At 44.4% G+C, this 20,878-nt stretch overlaps 1 protein-coding gene across 1 annotated transcript in view; it reads right to left on the bottom strand.

The window, feature by feature from the left end:
- Positions 1 to 681: 681 nt before the first annotated feature.
- The window catches only part of BEND3 (BEN domain containing 3), a 44,505-nt gene continuing 24,308 nt past the window's right edge, over positions 682 to 20,878 (bottom strand). Inside the window, exons 3-5 of the mRNA XM_078648422.1 lie at positions 8,579 to 8,665; positions 5,317 to 5,537; positions 682 to 3,564 (exon numbers count right to left, since the gene is read on the bottom strand). Of these exons, the coding sequence (XP_078504548.1) occupies positions 1,318 to 3,564; positions 5,317 to 5,537; positions 8,579 to 8,654 (2,544 nt within the window). The 5' untranslated portion in view covers positions 8,655 to 8,665 and the 3' untranslated portion in view covers positions 682 to 1,317. The remainder of the gene's footprint in view (positions 3,565 to 5,316; positions 5,538 to 8,578; positions 8,666 to 20,878) is intronic.

The raw sequence follows: 20,878 nt of genomic DNA, 5'->3' as shown, positions 1-20,878 counted from the left end.
ACCACATCAGAACAATTTTGGATGAGGTACAGGAATTCTTCTAACTGTTGCAAGAAATCCTCTGTTTTGTGGACGTCTGAGATCACTTCAGCACAGCATCCAGGAATGGCTTAGATGAAATGTACCGAAGATGTATGTGGGGCAAAAATCACACGAAGATACAAAGGTATACGGACACATCGCAGGAGGGGAGCCTCTTCCTCTAGGTCTATGTTAGGAATAATTGAATTTGTTACCTTCCATTTTGAAAAAAACAACATTCTATCAATCCTTTTACAGAGGCATTATGGCGGAAACAGGGAACAATCCATTTAGTTCTTAGTATTCTGCCTGAACCACATACAGGACAAACATGGCTTCTATGGATTTTTACTCCGACCTGGAAAAGGCCACAGATCGTAAATTAAATTTTATGTATGAACATCTTTTACTTAACAGGAGCTCACCCTAAGCAGGGTTTTAGAAAATGTCCTGGCAATAAGCAAATAAAATAAATAGAAAAAAAGGGAGCTAGAAAAAAACATTTTATCCCAAGAAAATACTTTGCTAATTATCTGGGGTGTTATATTTCATAAAGGGCACGGAAACGAATTTAAAAGAAAAGTAAATGTCTGTCTATGGAATCCGCCAAACGATGGTTGAAATGGTGTTTTTTTGTACATTCCAGATTGGGACGGGGTGAGGGTTGGGGGCAGTGAGTGCGCATTCTGTATTTCTAGATAGCCTGACACTGGTGGCGAATATTTGGTGGGACGTAAAATGAAGAATTCAATGAAGAAAATACAATAACCCTAACATTCTCCATCATCATCATTACCGCAACATTCTTTTTAATTAACAATATATAAAAAATGACTGCTACATTATTCATCCTGAAACCAAACCTGCTTTCAAGTCTGTGATGAAAATGGCACTTTTACAAATAAAAAACACGGCAATATTTTTTTTTAAAAAAACACATTTCAAAATGTCACCTGTTTTCCATAGTTTCATTTTCATGAAATATTGCCCAGAAAGGGACACAGTGTTTAAAAAATGTCTCAGTTCAATACAAAATGCTATACAACAATAACAAAGAAGTGTTCGGGCTGGCAAAACAAATTGCTGAAAAAAGTTTCTTTTCCTCAGTGAACATACTGGGCCACTTCTGTAATTAAAGTGTGGCCGTAGCTATTAGTGTAGAAAGTTGTGTCCTATTGGTTGTCTCCTTTTGATGCATTCAATAACATAAATGCAATTCAGCAGTCAACTATCCAAGCGTAAACCTAGGAATACTGCCTATGAAATAATTTACGAGCCTCAATATAATGGGAACAGTCAATTTTTCGACTTCTTTGCTTTTTTGAGGATATCACACTTTTTTCTATTTGGACGCCTACATCGTTCATCAATGCTTGGTATGCATTCATAATGCCACACTTCATCCATTTTCTCCACTGGATAAACTGCCTCAACATAATGACGGATCATTCGTAATCTAACGGGATCCAGCTGCTTCTTGTTGCAAGCACCTGAATGGTTGTACTGCAGTCTGAGATTCTCTGTAGTAAAGAGTTCAGGGAAAAGTCTTACAAGTAGCCTAGCAGCAAAGTTTCCCACAGAGAGGCTCTGCTGCACTATTTCCCTTACCTCCTTGTCAGACAGTATATATAGCGAAGGCACAGGAAAGTCTGGGGTAGTCACAATGAGTTCATCAAGGGGTATTTTGCAAAAGTCCTTGCTGCTTCTTTCTGGTGGCAAAGGAGGCCCTTCCAAAAGTTCTTTGAATCTGTCAGGGTTTAATTCAAAGCCCATTAACTCTCTTGCCTCAGGCAAAGGTATGTGGACTTTCCGCTGTTGCTGATACGAACGTCTCTGTTCGGTATCTCTTCGTCTACACCTCTCATCCAGTTTTCCAACAAATTCCAATGTCCACACTCTATCATTTTTCGCCCTTGGGTAAAGAATTTGCACATAGTGTCTAATAAGTCTTACTCGGAGAGGATCTAGTTGTTTCTTACCCAGAGACCCACTGCAGTTGTACTGCTTACGCAAGTTTTCAGGAGTAAAAAGTTCTGGGAAAAAATGAACAAGCATTCGGGAAGCAAAGTTGCCTATAGACAAACTACTGTCATATATATTTTTCATTTGTTCTTTGTTAAGTAAATATTCTGGATAAGGCACCTCGAAATCAGGAGTAGGAATTTCAAGCTTATCAAAGTCCATTGGTACAAGCCAAATTTTCTTCGACCGCCTACCAGGTCTATCGTGATCGAAACCGTCTTCTACCTTTACAATAGAAAGATCATCAGGCAAACTAGAGGAGTCGTAACAGTCATCTGTGACCTCTTCATAATCACTGTTGTCCAGATATATGTTTTCCAGCTCATCGTTTATTCTTTGAGCACATTGCTCCACCCAGACATCCTCTTCTTGGACATCAGGGAAATAGATTTCTGTGTATCTGCGGATTATTTGGAGGCGATGAGGATCGAGAGCAGAGGATTCCGAGTCACCATAGCAACTGTATCTTTCACCTGGCTTTGACTGCTCAAAGATTTCAGCAAACAATCGGTGCAACAAAAACACAGAAAACTCACCTGGAGATGATGCTTCATCTAAAAAATCATTAATGTCCTGAGCATTAACACAATCATTGGCAGTGCTGCTGGACTTGCCCAATGGTGAGAAGTCGTCCTGCTCTTTGTCTTCCACAAGCTGAGAATTTTCGACTTGGTCAGATTCAAGAAATTTGGAAGACTGCACGCTATGCTGACTGCTCTCCATTTCTTTCTGGGCCCAAAAGCGGGTGAAGAAGTCATTCACTTGAGGCAAACATTCCATCTGCCAAATGGTGGAGTTCTTAACTGACGGATAACAAATTTCCACATAGTTCCGAATCAGCTGAAGATGAAGTGACTGAAGCTTATTTTTGCTCACGAATCTGCACGTGTTACAGTTGAGCGAGAGCTCTTCATCACCAAAGAGCTCTGGGAAAAGCTGGACCAATAAGAGGCATGCTAGATCTCCGGCAGACGTACTTTGATCGGTTAACTGTTTCAGCTCTGTGTTCGTTAACTGATACTCTGGAGGGGGCAGGAATTCTGCAACGGAATCTTCAGGATTAACTATTCTCTTGATTCTGCTCACCTCAAGAGACAGCAGGTCCACTTTGCTATGAAGCTCTGACATGTTGGAGTTCAGTGTGTTAAGTGTAACAAACATTTTCTGTATTAAAGAGTACATATTAGTTTCAGATTCCACAACCGGTGTTCCCACCATGCTGCTGCCACATTCCTGTTTGTGCTCATCATTTAGAATGCCAAGCGGAGAAGGGATGGTGGGGATTATCTTGTCGTAGACTTCATGTGAAGCAAACTGATCCGATGCTAGAGGGGTTTTCTTTTCTGTTATTTTGTGTGAAATGCTATAAAGAGGTTTCTTGTATGATGCTGTAGTTATTTCACTGACACTTTCTTCACCGTCACTAAGCAAAGCCATAGAATTGGAGTTCCGTTTTCCACGATCTAAGTTTGTTTGCTTGGCAGATCGCTCCTCCCTGGACTTGGAACTCGAATGTAGCCCCTAGGAAAGAACAAATTAAAAATTAATAAAATGCATTGATGCCCCTCATCTTAACTGTAAAACATCATGGGAAAATTGTGCAAAGGAGAGATCAGACTTTTGTTTGGAACATGTTCTTTTTCTGACTCAGAATTTAAAACCACTCCAAAAGCCGTGACCCAACAGACAGACAAATATTTTTTGAAATGAGAGACTGGCTAAGCGATAACAAGAGAAAAACAAACAAGCTGTTGGAATTCATGCCTGAATTGCACTCTATGTAATGCTTTATAGAGTACCTCCAATATATCCATCACAACAAATACGATAGCAGCAACACCAAACAGTCCTAATTTAAACTTCGTTAAGAAATATTCTGAGGCCTAAAATATAACCTTGGCAATTATGGGCATCAATTTTTAAGTGCATTCTTGGAATAATGTATTATGAATTCAAGACGTGAACATGGAAACGGTAAGTCAAGTCCCCACATCGAGCTAATAAGTTGTGATATTAATAGGCTCTAACAAAAATGTGATGTATCTTTCTGCATTGTCTGAGTAGTGCCCCAAACCTATACAGGAATTCTACTGCAAAGGCATGGGGCCGACACTGCACTAACAGCAGGCAGCTGGCACAAAGCACTCAGTGCCCAAATGTAGCCAGAGGAGAGGGTGGGCCAGACCAGAGATGAAGGACTTTGCTTGGCATGCTGGCAAAAAAAAAAAATCCATTTGCAATTCAATAGATCTCGCATTTAGGAGAGTTTGAGCTATTGGCAGTGTAAATGAAAATGCCTTTTATGTATATGTTATTTTTAAAATAGATAAATAAAAGGCATTGTCATTTACAATGCCAATAACTTAAACTCTTGCAAATGCGAGACCTATTGCATTCTAAATGTGTGCTATAAAAATCTTTTGAAAAGCATTAGGAGAGAGCGTGTTGTGCCTGCAATTTGAGGAAAATAGTGCTCGGAGGCTGTAATTAAAGCCTACTGAGCAACAACACATTTAATAGGGGGTGTCGCCATGGGAGGTTACAAAATGAGACAAGGCGGTACTAAGAAGGGACTACTAATTCTTTTGACCAATGAACAGCGAGTTTACAGTGGACAAAGAGACGAGCCAATGAAAAATGTGGGCGGAGCTTGAAGTCCCTACCTCAATACAGCATGCCTGCGCTGCCCAGGATCAACCTAAAAAACAGTTGAAAGGTAGAGATGGTTCCTCAGGGCTTGACGAGGAGTTAAGAGACTGTAGTTTCCTCATGAACAGAGAGCCAGTGAATACTGTGTGGTTAAGTCTGTAAACAAAAGAACTATGGCAAAGTATTTGGAGGTAAGTGAGTAGCAGGTATACCCTGCTGACGCTTAGATACAGGACAGCCATAACAGGATGATAACTTCTCAGAGAACTTGCCTGAGAAACCAATCATGACACATTTCCCCACATAGGGCTCTGTCTTCGATTGTGAATGACAGCTGCTTCTTAATTAGCTTGAGGCACCAGCAGCGTTCTATAACATGATTTATGAATCTGGAGCTTGGCTTTTAACCGTGGAAATCTACGGACACTATACAAGTCAAAGTAAGTGCAGTGGTTTCTCAGAGAAGGAATAGGATTACCTCAAAGAGGTGGCAAGTCAGGTATGACAAAGAAAGAGGTTAAGTCTGCAACTCTGGACCCCGGTCATAAAAGAATTGGTCCCACAAGAGGAAGGGTGCATGAGAAAACTGTCCTAAAATTATTAAGCCCACAAACAGCAAATCACCTCAGGTATAAGCCGTCTTTTTTTAACGCTGTTGATGATCGCTTGATCATTGCTTGACTTCTCACACACAAGGTAGGTCTGCTTTCGCTTGTTAGAATGAGGTAGTAAACTAAAGGAGGAGTCCAAGGCATGTTTCTCATCTGTCCTGGCGGTCATCGAGCAGTCCAGCACATCATCATCGTCGATGCTAGTTTCTACCTTTACAATGCTGCTTTTTGCTCCTGAAATGAAATAAAACCTTGTCAGTTTAAATAACAACAGTCATTCTAAGATTCATGCACAGATATAATATTTATGTATTTCTTTTAATAGCATACAAAGCAAGAGCATGCAATCAATCTCAGCCTCTAGACATTAGAAAAACAATATAAAAAGGACAAGCTCCTCGTAAGTTATTCAAATTCAGGGTGCACTAACATAGCATAGTCTACCTCTAACCTGCTAAGTGCATACAGAGGAGATGTTTAATTCTGCAAGTTTTAGAAACAAGGATCACCTGAGGCTTCCATGGGGAAGGCAGACTGGTCATGAGAAGCTTTAAGAAGCAGTTTATGTTAACATACATTCACGCCAGCAGACTAAAGGGAATTCAGGGGAAATGTTGATAAATCATACAAATAATGAATGTGGCATAGGGGCATTTGTCACTGGTTAGGATTTGAATTAAAAAAAGTAATGTGACAGATTGTCCCATATCATTGAATTGGAATGTGGTTTGTCTGACTCAATTTATGTCCTGTGTTACACTGGAGCAAGGAATGTCACAAACGACAGGATTAAAGTATACAAAAAAGTGATGGATGGAATGCTTGAATTAATCTCAACCAGTGGTCGCATCTCAAGCCATCGTTATTGTGCACACCATGCCACCTCAGTTTGGACCCAGCTATATGCAAACCAGGCTCCAATAGAAAAACTCCAGCCGGAACTGCCAAGACAGGTCCTCCCTGTACCAGACCCAAAGCAACCCAGAACTGGTTTTGCCTTAGTTATGAGATCAAGAGTAGGGTACAGCTTGGTCCACTTTATGTTTTCTAGTGCGATAGACTATATCTGTGATTTGATATGTCTTTGCGATGTGTACTCTAGCGTTAAAATCATCGCATGTTTTATGTCAAAGGAGTTACTTGTGTGTCAGAGCCTCAGACTTCTTTTGTCTGAAGAGGACTCTACTGAGGATCCTGAAGAGGAACAAGATGGAGCTCATAGCAAAAGAAGGTTTAGCACAGCAAGAGATAAAATGTATACACTAATCTCAATTGTGCAGGGAAATAAATCAAACACTAATGAAGTAAACTTCTCAAACCCGTAAACAGCAAAAGGAGAACTTCAGGAACTAAGAGGACCAACCTATATGATGAAAAGGAGGCTGTACCTGGTGATCAAATGTGAAGGACCAGTGTCTTTGTTTCAGATGCAAATGTTTGCTAGTAAGCGGGCAATGTTTATGACTGACACTGAGCCTTGTGCATCCCTCATTCACAGAAGTATGTGAAAGGATCAGATATCACCCCCCACCCCTGTGCGTATTCAGTTATGTTAGTCCTGTCCTAGGAGAGGACTTGAGCGGGGGAAGGCGTATGCAGGCAAGGGATACAACGTCTCCTGCCAGCATTGAAAGCCCCCATATACCAAAACTGAAGCAGGCTAGGAGGGTTGGTGTACCGGATTTCACTAGTGCCAAATAATTAAAGTTAGATAGGATATTCTACATATTTCCCTGAACTGGTTCTTGAAGGTCGTACCAGAAAATAATGCTCCCTGGCTCATGAGGATGGAGGACGGGGTTGTGCATAGTTTTCTATCCCTCCCCAATTTCTGCAACAGGTGCAGACTGCTACTTTATTATTCAAGGAGGGTCAGGCTTGAAATGGCTGTGCAACACTTCACAACCAATCTTGGTCTCCTCTGGCAGGTATCTCCTTATAGTGCCTACAGAAATGTTGCCCTTATCTGTGAGAAGCAGTTGTCTCCTCTCAGAGGTGCAAGCAGTGATGGATGGCAGGGAACGGAGGTGGCAGGGCGTGAGACACAAAATAAAACAATACCATTTATTTTTTCATTGCCACCGTCTCTCCTCAGCTTCAGTACTGGAAGTACACAGGCTCCCCTAAGCCAATCACAACGCAGCGTTGTGATTGGTCTGGGCGCTATGGTTTTGAGGTCATATGGGGAATGGGAGACTATGCGTGTTCCCCACCAGGCTGTAATACACAGCCTGGTGGGGAACATGCAAAGTGCGCATGACTGTTTGGCTGGTCCAAGACAGCCGGCCAAACCGCCATGCGCACTTAAAGTGGGTTAACCACTGACCTCCTCCTGTGACCCCCAGTCCCACCCGCCCTAACCTAGCCATGTGGCAAAAAATTAAATGATAATAACGAGGTTATTATCATTTTATTTTTCCTGCTCTGAGAGCAGGGGGGCGACGCTCCTCTGCCTCAGCGAGGGAGCCGCCCCTGGGTGCAAGGCCAGATCTGTAATTGTAGCCTCAGCTTGTACAGACTGGGGCAACTCAAGACTGTGAAGTTATAATGTATAAATCCAGCTAGGCAAAATGCATAACTTGTACAGTTATTGCAGGTGTTGGGCACTGGCATGGATTTCTAGGGGCCGGATTTTTCATCATCTGATACACAACAAGGGAGCGAAAGCCACAAAAAGGAGATAGGAAGTAGGAAGGACAAGGTAGGACCACTGTGACAAAGATGGAAAGCATGAAGGATACAGACCCCCAAGAATGAGATAAAGACAGAGGAAATTGAGGGTGATCTTAGAAAGAGTCATAAGGTGAAATAAAGACTAAACCTTCATATTCTGCAACGCCATCATTTGGCACTAAACTTAGTATGTTATACATTAAACACTGGTTAGGTGCCAAGGCACTGATTGTCCATTAATTTAGGAACTACATTTCATTTTTTCCTGCAGAAACATTTTCTCTCAACCTCCAGAGCTGTTTTCCTGATTTTCAAATCCTTTAGGCCAGTGCAGCACATATATTGCCCAATTAGTAAAAGAGCAAGGCTATATTAGTTCAGTGCACCCCTTCCAGACTATTTAGGGACCCAGTAGGTACACACACACAGTGATGAATTGGATAGGATCACTAATGATACCAACACCCAAACCTTCATCGCAAACTTGAGAGCGTAACCTCCATCAAAAGACGTGAGCTACAACCACAGCCTACACCAGGAGGAAAAATCATTACATTTATCAAAAACAACATGGAAAGAAAAATGTAACTGAGTATATTTACTTTTGCGGTGATGGGAAATTTCCAGGATCAGGCACGTGTTACCTTCTTCTTTATTACAGAATTCAACTGAATTCATCTTCAGTGCCACTGAAATATAAGAAAAATTCATGTAACCATACAAATCACTTTTCAGCACAGGAATGTGAAGCCTTCACTGCAAACAAGACCCTCTGACCTCACACTAGGGTAAATAATCGCCGGAAGCAAGCACCTCTTGTAGTCTTTATAGAACCACAGGCTTCTCGGGTTACATAAAACATAGGAACATAGGAATCTGGCTTTCCTATGCTTGTAAAACTCAGTAATTTGGCGACAAATCGAGACTGTTGGGCAATTTTACTGACAATTGGACTTGCTGTATCTTCCCAACTATCTACCTCGCTTCACTGCACACTGTATTATGACATACAATAAATCAATCTGGTTCTTAGTAGATCACCTCCTGGTCGAAAAGCCTCTAGTTTCCAGCAGGTGCATGCTTGCTGCATTACAAGGCCGGACCTAGTGCACTGAGAGGATTAGAAAAGCAATTCAATGAGTGGTGGAAGATGCAGTTACAGTTTGTTTCTTTTAATGCAGGACACCTGCAAAGCCAACAGGTCTGGCTTTGTTCCAAGCATACACCCTAAAAGTGAAAAGAAAATAACACGTGGCCTACACATGGCAATCAATGGCTTGCAGTACAAAATGTAAATCTAAAACAATATATAACCAATGCATATCATTTTAAAATAGCAGTATGGGCACTGACTAGCAGGCTGGTGCACTTACAACAGGAACCGGAACCCTTCTCATCATTATTGTAAATATGATTTTTATTGGAACGTGGAAAAGGTAGCACTGGGTTTGAATTACTGAAGACTGACGACATAGTTTAGACACACAAGCATGACTTAAATATAAAAAAGGATACAGAATGGCAAGGAAAAGAGCTGGCAAATAAAAGCAATGACCGCACAGTGCTATTTTCAGGAGGATGTGTACAAGTGATAAGACAAAATGCTCTTGCTCACATTGCAAGACGGCCAATGGTTGAAGTGGGATGACCGATCACCCCAATCTGTATGCGATGGGGGGGGGGGGGGGCAATGAGACTGACAGATGAGCAGAGAAATAGAATAAGAGGATTGTTCCAATACCCCTCCATCTAGGTATTAATATATGTGTATAGTTTGTTTTCCATGTGAGGCTGTGAAACAGCTAGAGTCTCTAAGTTAAATTTAAAATGAAATTCCAGAGACACCTAGGAAATTCTACAGAAGTGGTAAAACTATCTTGAACGGCTTACACCCCAAGTTATGTCACACCAAAAAGAACAGGCTACAAGATTAGGAACTCGATAAAAAAGAAATTGAAGCGTTTCTATTTCTGCAGTGACTTTAACGTATGCAGCCTGATCGAAACAAAATTTAGAAATTTAGTTACAATAGAAAAATTGTATAGAATAGCAGATTACAGCAATTGTTACAATGATTTTGTTATGCAAGTCGTAGGCTGTACCTGCAATAAAATATCTGTTGAAAGCACACAAAAAACGAATACAATTGCAAGTACAAGAACATGTTAGAACAATTCAAAATGGAGATATGAAATATCCATTGGCTGTACAGTACACAAAGTGTCATAATGGCTGCAAGGCGTTTTGGTGTCATGCGATTTACTTTTTGAAGCATAGCTCTGAGGATTGAGGGTAACAGAGTGTAGTAAATGAGGGGAACAAAGAGCTGTACCTTAGGGTCACTGAGGTTAAATGGGTCAGTAGATTAGGGACGATTATGCTTGGGCACAGTACAGATTTCCAATTACATCATTTTTTATAGAGATATCCTAACATATTGTAAGCACAATTCTTGATTATCCTGGAATACATTTCTAAATATAGAGGGTGGTTATTTGCTGAGGCGCTATATACATAAGCTTGAGTTGGCAGATATCAAGTGAGGTACTCGATGGGGCACAGCATGCACCCAATGACATATGCGTAACACACTGTTTAGACTTCGGATAAATAGGAAGATGGCAAATTAAAGGAACACAAATACAAGCTCAAGATGGTGTCCACTATACACATGAAATGTGTGGGCTAGTTATCTGTGAAACAGAAGCAGGTTGGAGAGAACCTTGTGGCACTGGAAGGCACAGCAGCGGTATATAATAATAGGATCCATGATGGAATACATTTGAGACTCCATGAATGTCGTTCATTAAATTCGCCACTATACATGGGTAATGTGTGGCCAGGACGCCCCTTCGCTGGGGCAGCTGTGCGCTGAATAAAAGTTATTAACATAACATAACATACTTATGGTTAAACAGAAGTAGGCATCGTACATGCCAATGGCTCTGTTAGGAAGCGGCCGAGGCATAGAAATAGAGGATCCAAGATGGTGCCTATTTGAGGCTCCATGAACATGTGCAGGGTGGGATACACAATCTGGGAGCGCATCACTGAATGGGTTAAGATTCATTGCGAAGCACTACTAAATACATTACGGTTATAGAGCGTTAAAAGAGGAATATGAAATATAAACCTTTACAGTGTTTAAAACATGATATTATATGATAATGATTCGAAAGTAGTTTGGCGAATCTGAATTATGACACTCCATAGTATTCTGAAAGCATACTGAATTTTTATTAAGTGGGACCTTAGTTATATTGATCCTATATACCAGTTATAAGGATCTATTTAACAAACAAGATTTGATTTTAATACAGTGCCCAAGATAGCTGTAAAATGAAGGGGTTTATATATAGGTTCTCTAGGATGGCATATTTGGACATCTGGTATACCTAATACAAAAATTGAAGCTTTACATTGAGATGCCTCATTAGAAGGCATTGGCAGTATATAGAAACATTAACAATAAGAGCCCTCCTCTATGTTATATATTTTTCTTTGTATACCTGCTTATCATTTAAATGATGAATTAAAATCAATGTCAACTTGCTTGAGATGGGACCTTCGGCCATTAAACAGCATTTACAGTGTAATGAAAGAAAAGATTCAGGGCCTGGTTATGAGTTTGATACCCGCGGTTGTGGTCGGACCGCTGCGACTACGGTAGTCCGACTGCCGTATTACGAGATTGCTGTTGGAAAGACGACTGGCGAACCGTTGACACCGCCACCCATCCGCACACTTCTGCGAGTCGGGTCTGCGAAAAGCAGCTGCCATAGGGCGGTACAGAGAGGTTTCACTGCCATCAGTATTATTAGTTGGCTTTCTGACGAGCCGACCGCAGCAGTGGGACCACCGGCTTTCAGTCAGAAGAATCAAAGGATTTGGGTTGCATACGCACCCCTTTCCTGTTCTTACCGTCACAGTTCGATGTGGATCCCTTTCACTAGGTTCGCCATTCACAGCAGCATCTTCACCCCGAAGAATACACCACTGTTTGCGGTGAAATCTAGGTAAGTACATTCTGTACCATATACATATTGACTGCACACATAGGGACCAGACTCCGACAATGGGTTTGTGGTATTTTACTACATGTATCATACATATGAGTTAATTCGACACAAGTGCAGTCAAAATTTACACACAGGCATTGAAAAATAAGGAAAACCATTGACCGTTGCCAGGAATATTGCAGTTGGCCCAGCGGTCAACTGATAATATAGCAGTCGGAATACCCCACGCGTTGCTGTCTTCTAGAGGCTGAGGTGTTTGGGCAGTTGGACTGCAAAACTCGTAATCAAGCCCTTAAATACTTGTGTTTAAAGGAACCCAAGTCTTCTTAAATCATATATGATTTGATATAAGTATGTGTTAAACTGAGTTAGAACAAATAATGGATCTAAATGTAGGTTAAAGAAGATGGACTGAATTATATATACACACAATATCCTATTTCTTTTCCTCTATGCTTATATCTAAGATACTGGGTTCTTACAAACCAAAACTAAAATGTGTTAAACGTTGTGAGTGAGGACAAAGAATGAAATTGAAATGTGTTGGCTGAAATAATTTAGTTTGGAATATGAAATAAAGATTACAGAAACTGACATTTGAAGAGCTGCAGAACATTTTTATTACTGGACTGCTCAACACGGACTATGAGCGCATACCAAGCATATACATGTCTACAGTGTGCGTCCCTCTATATACTAGTGCAATTCTTTTCTCCAATGACAGCTGTGGTTACAGCGATTGGCACTGGGGAGTGTAGAGGCTAATCTCTGATGCTGATGCACTTTGAAAAATAATAATATTGACTGGGCAATTATGGGTCCGTCATAGACAACTTACAGTAACATGCCAACAGTGCCACAATGGAACTGTGTAGCCAGCAGTTTAGATCGTTGAGCAGTGACAGGATACAAAATACACAGATCTGAAATTACTTGGAAAACTGCTGGAATACAGACAAATTCAGTATTTCGATGGTTGCAGATATTAATCCACTGTCAGGCTTTTCAAGGGCCATTAATAGCCTCTTCTCATGACAGTTTACTATTATATATGAAGGGTACACAAACTGTGAAAACAAGAGCCAGCAGAAATAAACTTCACTTCATCAATTAAAAGTCCACTAGTGTAAGTTCTGTTTCTGCTCCTGATGTCTTTAGTACAAAAATCACATTTTACTGCTCCAACCACCTTCCTTCATGCTAACACAGTCTCCACATTTCATCAATGACACTTAAGGGAACTGGCTTCTGATTAACAATGCAGATAGAAAAGAAACCTCCAAAGCCACCAGGGAGCATCACTGGGTCATAATAGATCACCTTAAAAAACGTTGGCCAAAAAATCTGATAAGCAAGCATGCGGTACAAAGTCACCAGTTCTGGAGCACATTAAAAATGTTCCAATATCATCAGTGGCCAGGTGCCTGCACATGAAATACAAAAGCACTAAATATTAGACACATTGGGTCTCAGCTCATACCACTGCAAAGGGGCCAAAAATCCACACCATCGGTTATGGCACACCAGGACTAAGAGGCAAAAGCATAGGCTGTGGAAACAAAACTTCCCAGAAGTGTGACCTAGTAATCGGAAAAACAAAGCTTCTGGGGTGACATCTGCAAACCTGTTTCACAAGGAACAAATGGATGCTTCATCATATTCTTAAAAATAGTAAACCTTATGTAATACTCTCCAATGTATTGCTTTTCTACCTTGAAACAGATGTAGTATTTCTCATTGGATTTAGCAGCCAAAGGTAGATTACTCCCAATTATTTTCAAGATATAAAGTCACAGAAATCTTCCTCACTAGGCCAATATACACAGGGTAAAGATCAGAAGTTCATATTATGCTTATTGATTTTTAGGCCTGGTCTACACACAGTTGCGCTGTCTAGCCAGCCTAATATAATACAAAAAATCATAACCAACAATACATACATATCTACATTCACACAAGGGCCTTAGATCAGCTCTCTCCATCCACTGATCTGTTAAATTGTGAACCACGAGGGGCGTGGCCAAGATGGCGGCGAGATAGGACATGGGTTCCTGTCCCTCCGCCGCCGCCACACTTTAGCCTTGTTATATCGCCTGATTTGATGTCCATCTGCGAGCTCCTACGAGCGGATCGATACGAGAGGTCAGCTCGGTTTCAGCAGCTCGCTTCTTTCTTGCCGCTGCCTGCTCTTTGCGGACTTTCCTGCCTCTGAGCGGTGACAGCCTGGTGGGCCTGGTTCGAGCTGTGACTGAATTCGTGCTCCGCTAACTGCTGATTGGAGAGTCGTTGGCGGGCAAAGAATGGAGGCGCGCCTCACTAGTGTGTTCCCCTCTACGTGCGCCTGGCATGGTAAAGCGGCAAGGTGGCTGGTGGCATTGCGGTGGTGCGGAGCTAGGAAACGGCGCCATCTTGGAGTACGCCGTGACTGCCTGGCCTGGTAGCTGGCGGAGCCCATGGAACAGGGGAACGCAGGCCTAGCAGTTTGGCGAGATTGCCTCCACTCGCTCCCTGTTTCACGAGACGAGGAAGACACCGGAGACCCTGCGGTGGTTGCCGGATAGCCTAACAGTGCTGGAGAGGATCGGAGGTGAGGAGCGGGGCCGGGTGTAAGAGTCGCCGCTTGGGGAGGCTGATTAAGGGCCGTGGTCTGGCGGACAGCGCATTCTGGCGATTGAAGCCGCCTTCAACCCCTGAGCACTGACCCCTGAGTGGTGTCCTCCCAGCACAGCCGGCAGCGTGTCTAGGCACTTCTATGGGCGACCGTAGGCCCGAATACAGATTGTACCTGTCCTGTGAAGCTGTAGGTGTGCCCCCGCCCAGGAATCTTTTTAAGTGGCAGAAAGAGAACAGGTGCGTTGAAGGAGGACTCGGCCAGATAGTGCCTCGACGTGAACCATGAGTGACGCCGGTGTTCCCCTTGAGAGCAAGTGGTGCGACGGCAGGAGTGGAGCGCTGAAGTACTACCTCGGGGAGAGAGGTCTGAGAGCCCTTTGTAGGGCGTAACAGAACAGATGGTTGCACTAGTCGGTCTGCGGTCCGGTGGACGGTGCAGGCGTGGGTGGTAACTTCCGGCATACTTTCACCCAGGGAGGAGCGCACACCAGTCTTGCCCACGATAAGAGGTGATGGGTGGCACTAGACCTCGCAACGGCATGGTGACCTGAATGCAGGGACTCGCCCCTAACAGCGGAAGTGGGGACCAGGCTGTGGGCCAGGAGATCTGTACCTGCCCTACGGACCGGTGTGTTGGGTGATACCGGGAGGCGCAGTGGTACTGCAGGCCCATCATGGCAACGGCGAGGGCCCGGAGAGAGAAGTCGCTGAAAGAGCTCCTCCAGAAGTCAGCGGGTCAATCGAACCCCCAAAACGAGATAAAGGCAAGCCACATGGAAGGCGATGACTCCCCAGCGACCAAAGCTTTCATGGTCGAACTCTTCTCGGCTATACAAGAGGACATTCAAGAACTCCGCTCTCAACTAACTGCTGATCTACGGGAGGTTATATGCGACGTCGATGGCATCGGTGAGAGGGTGGCGACCCTGCAGGAACATGACCTTGGTAGGGAGGAAGACCACCACCAACTGCAGCAAGAGATGATATGCCTTCGTGAGCAGAATATCGATCTCCAGGCCCATGCAGAGGACCTGGAGAACCGCTCCAGATGGAACAATATACGGATTAGAGCGGTCCCATGGAAGAGGGAAGGTGACGACCTGCGTGCCTACGTCAGCGCCCTATTTCACCAGATCCTTGGGGATGAAGAATGTTCGGATATCCAAATGGATTGGGCCCATCGGGTGGGTCTTCCGCATGGCGCTAAAACCCCCCCTCCAGATATTTTTGTCTGTATACATGACTTTTAGTTGAAAGAACGCATCCTCCGGAAGGCTCGTGATCAGCACCCCGTGCAGTTTCGCGGGCACCAACCTGCTCTCTTCCAGGATTTGGCGGCCTCCACGCTTGTTAAGCGCAGAGCGTTCAAGCCTGTAACCAACCACCTCCGAGAAAAGAACATCCCGTACTCTTGGGGCCAGTCGTTTCGTCTTATCTTCAAGTACCAGGGCAAGCTCCTCCAGATCAGGTCCTTGGAAGAAGTGCTGGAAACCCTGGATATCGAAAGGGTCCCATCTACGGAAGGGGAGGATAGACCGACTAGACGAAGACGACGCACCTAGGAATGGCAGCAGGTCGGGAAACCATCATCAAGCCCAAAGCCTGACCTAGCTACAAGCAAACAATAAAAGGGAGGCATTTCTTTCAATGCTGTCGCAGGTTACAGAGCGCCCAGACACCCCTTGATCCTCCTAACTAGTGGCATTCAATTGGGTTCAATAATGTGCGTCGGAGGGACGGAGAGTACCGGTTGTGAGGAGAGGTCACCTTTTCTCTGGCGCCGGAGTGGAAAGAGAATATTAACTGTTGATTTGACTATTTCCTTGCCACTACCCCCTGGACTTTAACCACTTAGACAAACTTTTGTCATGTTTGCTAGATTATACTTCTCCTTCTCAATATTTAGTTGTTTATTATTGTTTGGGGATGGGGTTTGTTTGGGTTTTATAAGGGGCTCTGCATCAGTTCTTAGGTGGGAATGGCAGGCGAAAGGGCTTCTCATGTCACCCCGGGAGGCACAAGCGCTGCTTAGACTTCTGCGCGTGTTTGGCTTCACACCCCCCCAATGATCCAACGGATAAAGATTTGAAAATAATTAGTCTGAATGTGCGAGGGTTGAACAATCCAGTAAAACGCTTGGGAGTGCTTTCCCTCATGGAAAACACCAATAGTGATATCTGCTTACTCCAAGAAACTCACCTTGTCGCTAAAGACACCAAGCGCATGCGTGATAAAAGATTCCCGCAACAATTCTGGTCCTCTGGGCCGTCCAAAAAGAATGGAGTAGCGGTCCTGTTCCGCGTGTGAAGCCAATGTAAAGTTATTTCGACAACTGCAGAAGTCAAAGGCCAGCTACTGCCCATCAGGGTACAATGGGGTGAATCGCACCTTACACTAGGATCTTTATATGCCCCTAATGAAAAACAAGAACCTTTACTGCGCTCTGAGCTAGCAGAGATGCTTGCTTCCCCCGATGCTGCGATCCTGGTTGGGGGTGACTTAAACTTAGTGATGGATCCGGATTTAGACAGATCTGGGCAGAGGTCGCACCAAACAGGGGCGCTCTCACCGGCTGGGAGGGGGTGGTTGGAGGACTGTGGGCTGCGCGATATTTGGCGAACACAACACCCAAACGAGAGCGACTATACACACTTTTCTGCAGTGCACAAGACATATGCATGACTTGATCACTTTTTAGCCTCCCCTTCCCTTATGGCTAGCCTACACTCGGCGGAAATCACACTCCGCTCTCTCTCAGGTCATGCCCTCATTTCGGTTCTTTTGCCTGCGCTGCGCTTGCGTTCGGCTCCCCCGGGTTGGAAACTTCGAGAAAACCTCCTACACTCTGAAGAGGTAGTCAAGCGGATACGAGATACTATAGTACACTACTTCCAAGACAATGATGTGGGGTCCACCCCTCTTGCGGCGGTGTGGGAGGCGCTGAAGTTGGTGACGCAGTGAGAGTTCATTGTGGTCACTGCTTCATACTCAGCCCTGCGCAGGGAGAAGCGCGAGGAATTAGGAAGAGAGGTGGGAGAACTGGAAGCAGTCCACAAACGTATGGGTGCCCCTAGGGTGTGGCAGGAATTAGAAAATTTAACGACAAATGCTGAAAAACCTAGACTTAGACAAAGCAGAACACACTCTTCTGCGGCTGTGACACAAGTTTTACCTTAGCAGCAATAAATGTGGGAAAATGCTAGCACACAGACTGCGGGCAATGACGCAGATGTCCGTAATTCAATCAGTACGAGATAAGGATGGGACGGAACACTCCGCAGACGACCGAATTGTGGACACCTTACATAGCTTTTACCACCTCCTCTATGCAGCTCGAGACGCCCCCTTGCACGACCCTAATGAGTATTTGAGTACCTGTGACATATCCCCCATACCCAAACGTACATCCGAAAGCCTGGATTCAGCAATCCGCATAGAAGAGGTGATATGAGCCATCTCAAGGTTAAAAATAGTTAAGTCGCCAGGACCGTATGCATTTCCCGGCCGCTTTTTACAAAACATTTTGCATGGCGCTGGTTCCCTTTTTAATCCGGCTGTTTAACTCTTTCCTCGACACAGAGGAAGTAACACATTCGATGTCGGAAGCATTGATCTCTGTCATTTTGAAGCCTGGGAAAGGCGCCAGGAATTGCGGATCCTACCGACCCATTTCACTTCTTAACATCGACGCAAAGTTGTCCGCGGGCATTTTAGCGTCGCGCCTTAACCCCCTAATGGCCGACATAGTAGACCCAGATCAATTGGGTTTTATACCTACTAGGCAGGGGGAGACAACTCTAAAAGACTGCTACACCTCGTCGATCTTGTACATCGCTCGCGGACACAGTCCTTTCTGCTTTCCATCGACGCCGAGAAAGCCTTCGACCACATCGAGTGGAGTTACTTGTTCACAGGGCTGCGCAAATATGGCTTTGGAGACAACTTTATCCGTTGGAGCCAGTCCCTATACGCTGCCCCCAAGGCCTCTGTGCGGGTTAATGGATGCAGGTCGACCCTCTTCCCTGTCGCCCGGGGAACGCGTCAGGGCTGTCCTCCATCCCCGCTTTTATTTGCGCTCTATATGGAGCCGTTCACCCAGCGGATTTGGTCAAATCCTGACATAGTTGGTCTAAAATTTGGGTCGGATGTGCATAAAATCAGCATGTACGCCGTTGACATGATCCTTTTGCTTACTCAACCCCGGCTAACTCGGCAGTCTCTGACCAGCGAACTTACGGCCTTTGGGAATGCTGCGGGGTTCAAGGTCAATTTTGCAAAATTGCAGATTCTTAACATCTCGGTTCCTACGAGCGAGATGCTGGACCTGCAGCAAGATTTCGCATTCCACTGGGCGCACACAGACATTACCTATTTAGGGCTTAGGCTGACCTCGACCATTGATAAGACGGTCTCCCTCAACTACTCATTATTATTTGATCAAATGACCAACGCTCAGGATGCCTGGTTGCGTCTGAAGCTGCCATGGTTAGGAAGAATAGCCGCAGTGAAAATGCAATCGCTCATTATGAAGTTCGTATGGGAGGGCAAGAAGCCGCATTTCTCATTAACACACATTGCTTCCCCGAAAGCCTAGGGTGGGTTAGGCCTACTGCTGGTAAGCGTGTACATCCAAGCAGCTTGTCTGCGATACCTCGTTGAGTGGAACAGGCCCCTCTCCAGTAAACACTGGAATTTTATGGACCAATCCGTGGCGGGAATGAACGTCTGGTGGGAATTGTGACTTCCACGCAAACACAGGGCGTGGAAACTATATTCATCGCCCGTCACCTCGCCAACGCTTAGGGTTTGGGATCGGTTGGCAGTGCCGAAAGGCTGGACAATATTCCCCTCACCCATGTCCCCCATTGTGGACAATCCCGATTTTCCACCAGTACAAGCGTCTCAGGTATTTCACCGTTGGAGGGAGGAGGAGTGCATGAGAGTGGGCTCCCTTTTTGACACTGAAGGATTAATCTACTTGGCCCAATTGCATAAAGACTATGACTTACTACCTACTGACGCATTCCTCTACTGACAAGTCGCACACTGGGTTACACAAGCTGCTGATTTTGCCCAAATGTCCCGACCCCTTAGTATGTTTGAAAAATGGTTGATCTGCAAAAAAGAGGATCGTAGACTCATATCTGAGCTATATGCTATGATCATCGCACGCCCGACGGGAGACCGTACAAAGGTGCAAGTGCGGTGGGAAACTGAACTGGGGGGGCCCATATCGCCTAAGGAGTGGGACCGTATACTATGCAGAACACATCACACTGTATACAGCACAGCGGGGGCAGAATCCGCTTATAAAGTGGTCACATACTGGTATTACACACCAGCACGTGCGCATTGCTGGGATAAGAGCAAGATGGACCTCTGCTGGCGGGAGTGTGGCTCAATGGGCACTCTAGGTCACTTGCTATGGCACTGTCTGAAATTGGTGCGCTACTGGAAAGTGGTTCTTGATGACATTGATACTGCATTTCAGATTAAATTGCCGCGTTCTCCAGACTACAAGCTGCTGGGTCTCTCCCATCCTCAGTCATTCCCATTAAAGTCGTTGAGGGGCAGACAGACCGCGATGGCACTGTTGCGGCGCAACAGGTTATCCTAGCGCAATGGGGGTCACCGTCACTGCCTGAGGCAATCGACTGGATACATCGTCTTTGGCAGGTTTTGGCCATGGAGCGACTTTCGCTCAGTGTGGAAGGGAAGGGCAATGAGTTCGCAAAATTGTGGTCCCCTTACTTACAGATACTCACCAAAGATTGGAGAGAAGTGACTTGTCCTAAATATTTGCAAATTCTCAAGCTCATACCGCTAGAACCTCCCGGCTCATCCAAAGATAGGAGTGTTAAGTAATGCCTCGATATGCTATTGGGTAAGCGACGGGTCCTGAGGGAAAACATTGGAACTGATGCAGAGAGAGTGTCGGTGGGGTAGGTGAGGGTGGGTTGGGCTATTGTTTTGTTCGTTTTCTTTCTAAAATGTGGTTGTCACTGATGGGTGAACCATGCTATAACCTATGCTTGCAAATTACTGCGAGGTCGCCCTCCGGGTTGTAGACCTGAACGCATTGTATTTCTGTTCATGTCATGCTCTGCCGGCACCCCGATGTAGGCAGCATGGCTGTGTATATATCTATTGGATACCACACAATAAAAACGATTGATTCTAAATTGTGAACCACATTTTGCTTCCATCCATCTCCTATCATTTCCTCTTTTTATTTTTTGTTATTATTTTCAAACTTGCCAATTTTTTTTA

This window comes from Lissotriton helveticus, chromosome 6 (assembly GCF_964261635.1).
Source record: "Lissotriton helveticus chromosome 6, aLisHel1.1, whole genome shotgun sequence".
Lineage (NCBI taxonomy): Eukaryota > Metazoa > Chordata > Amphibia > Caudata > Salamandridae > Lissotriton > Lissotriton helveticus.
This window is presented reverse-complemented; position numbering and strand designations above follow the sequence as displayed.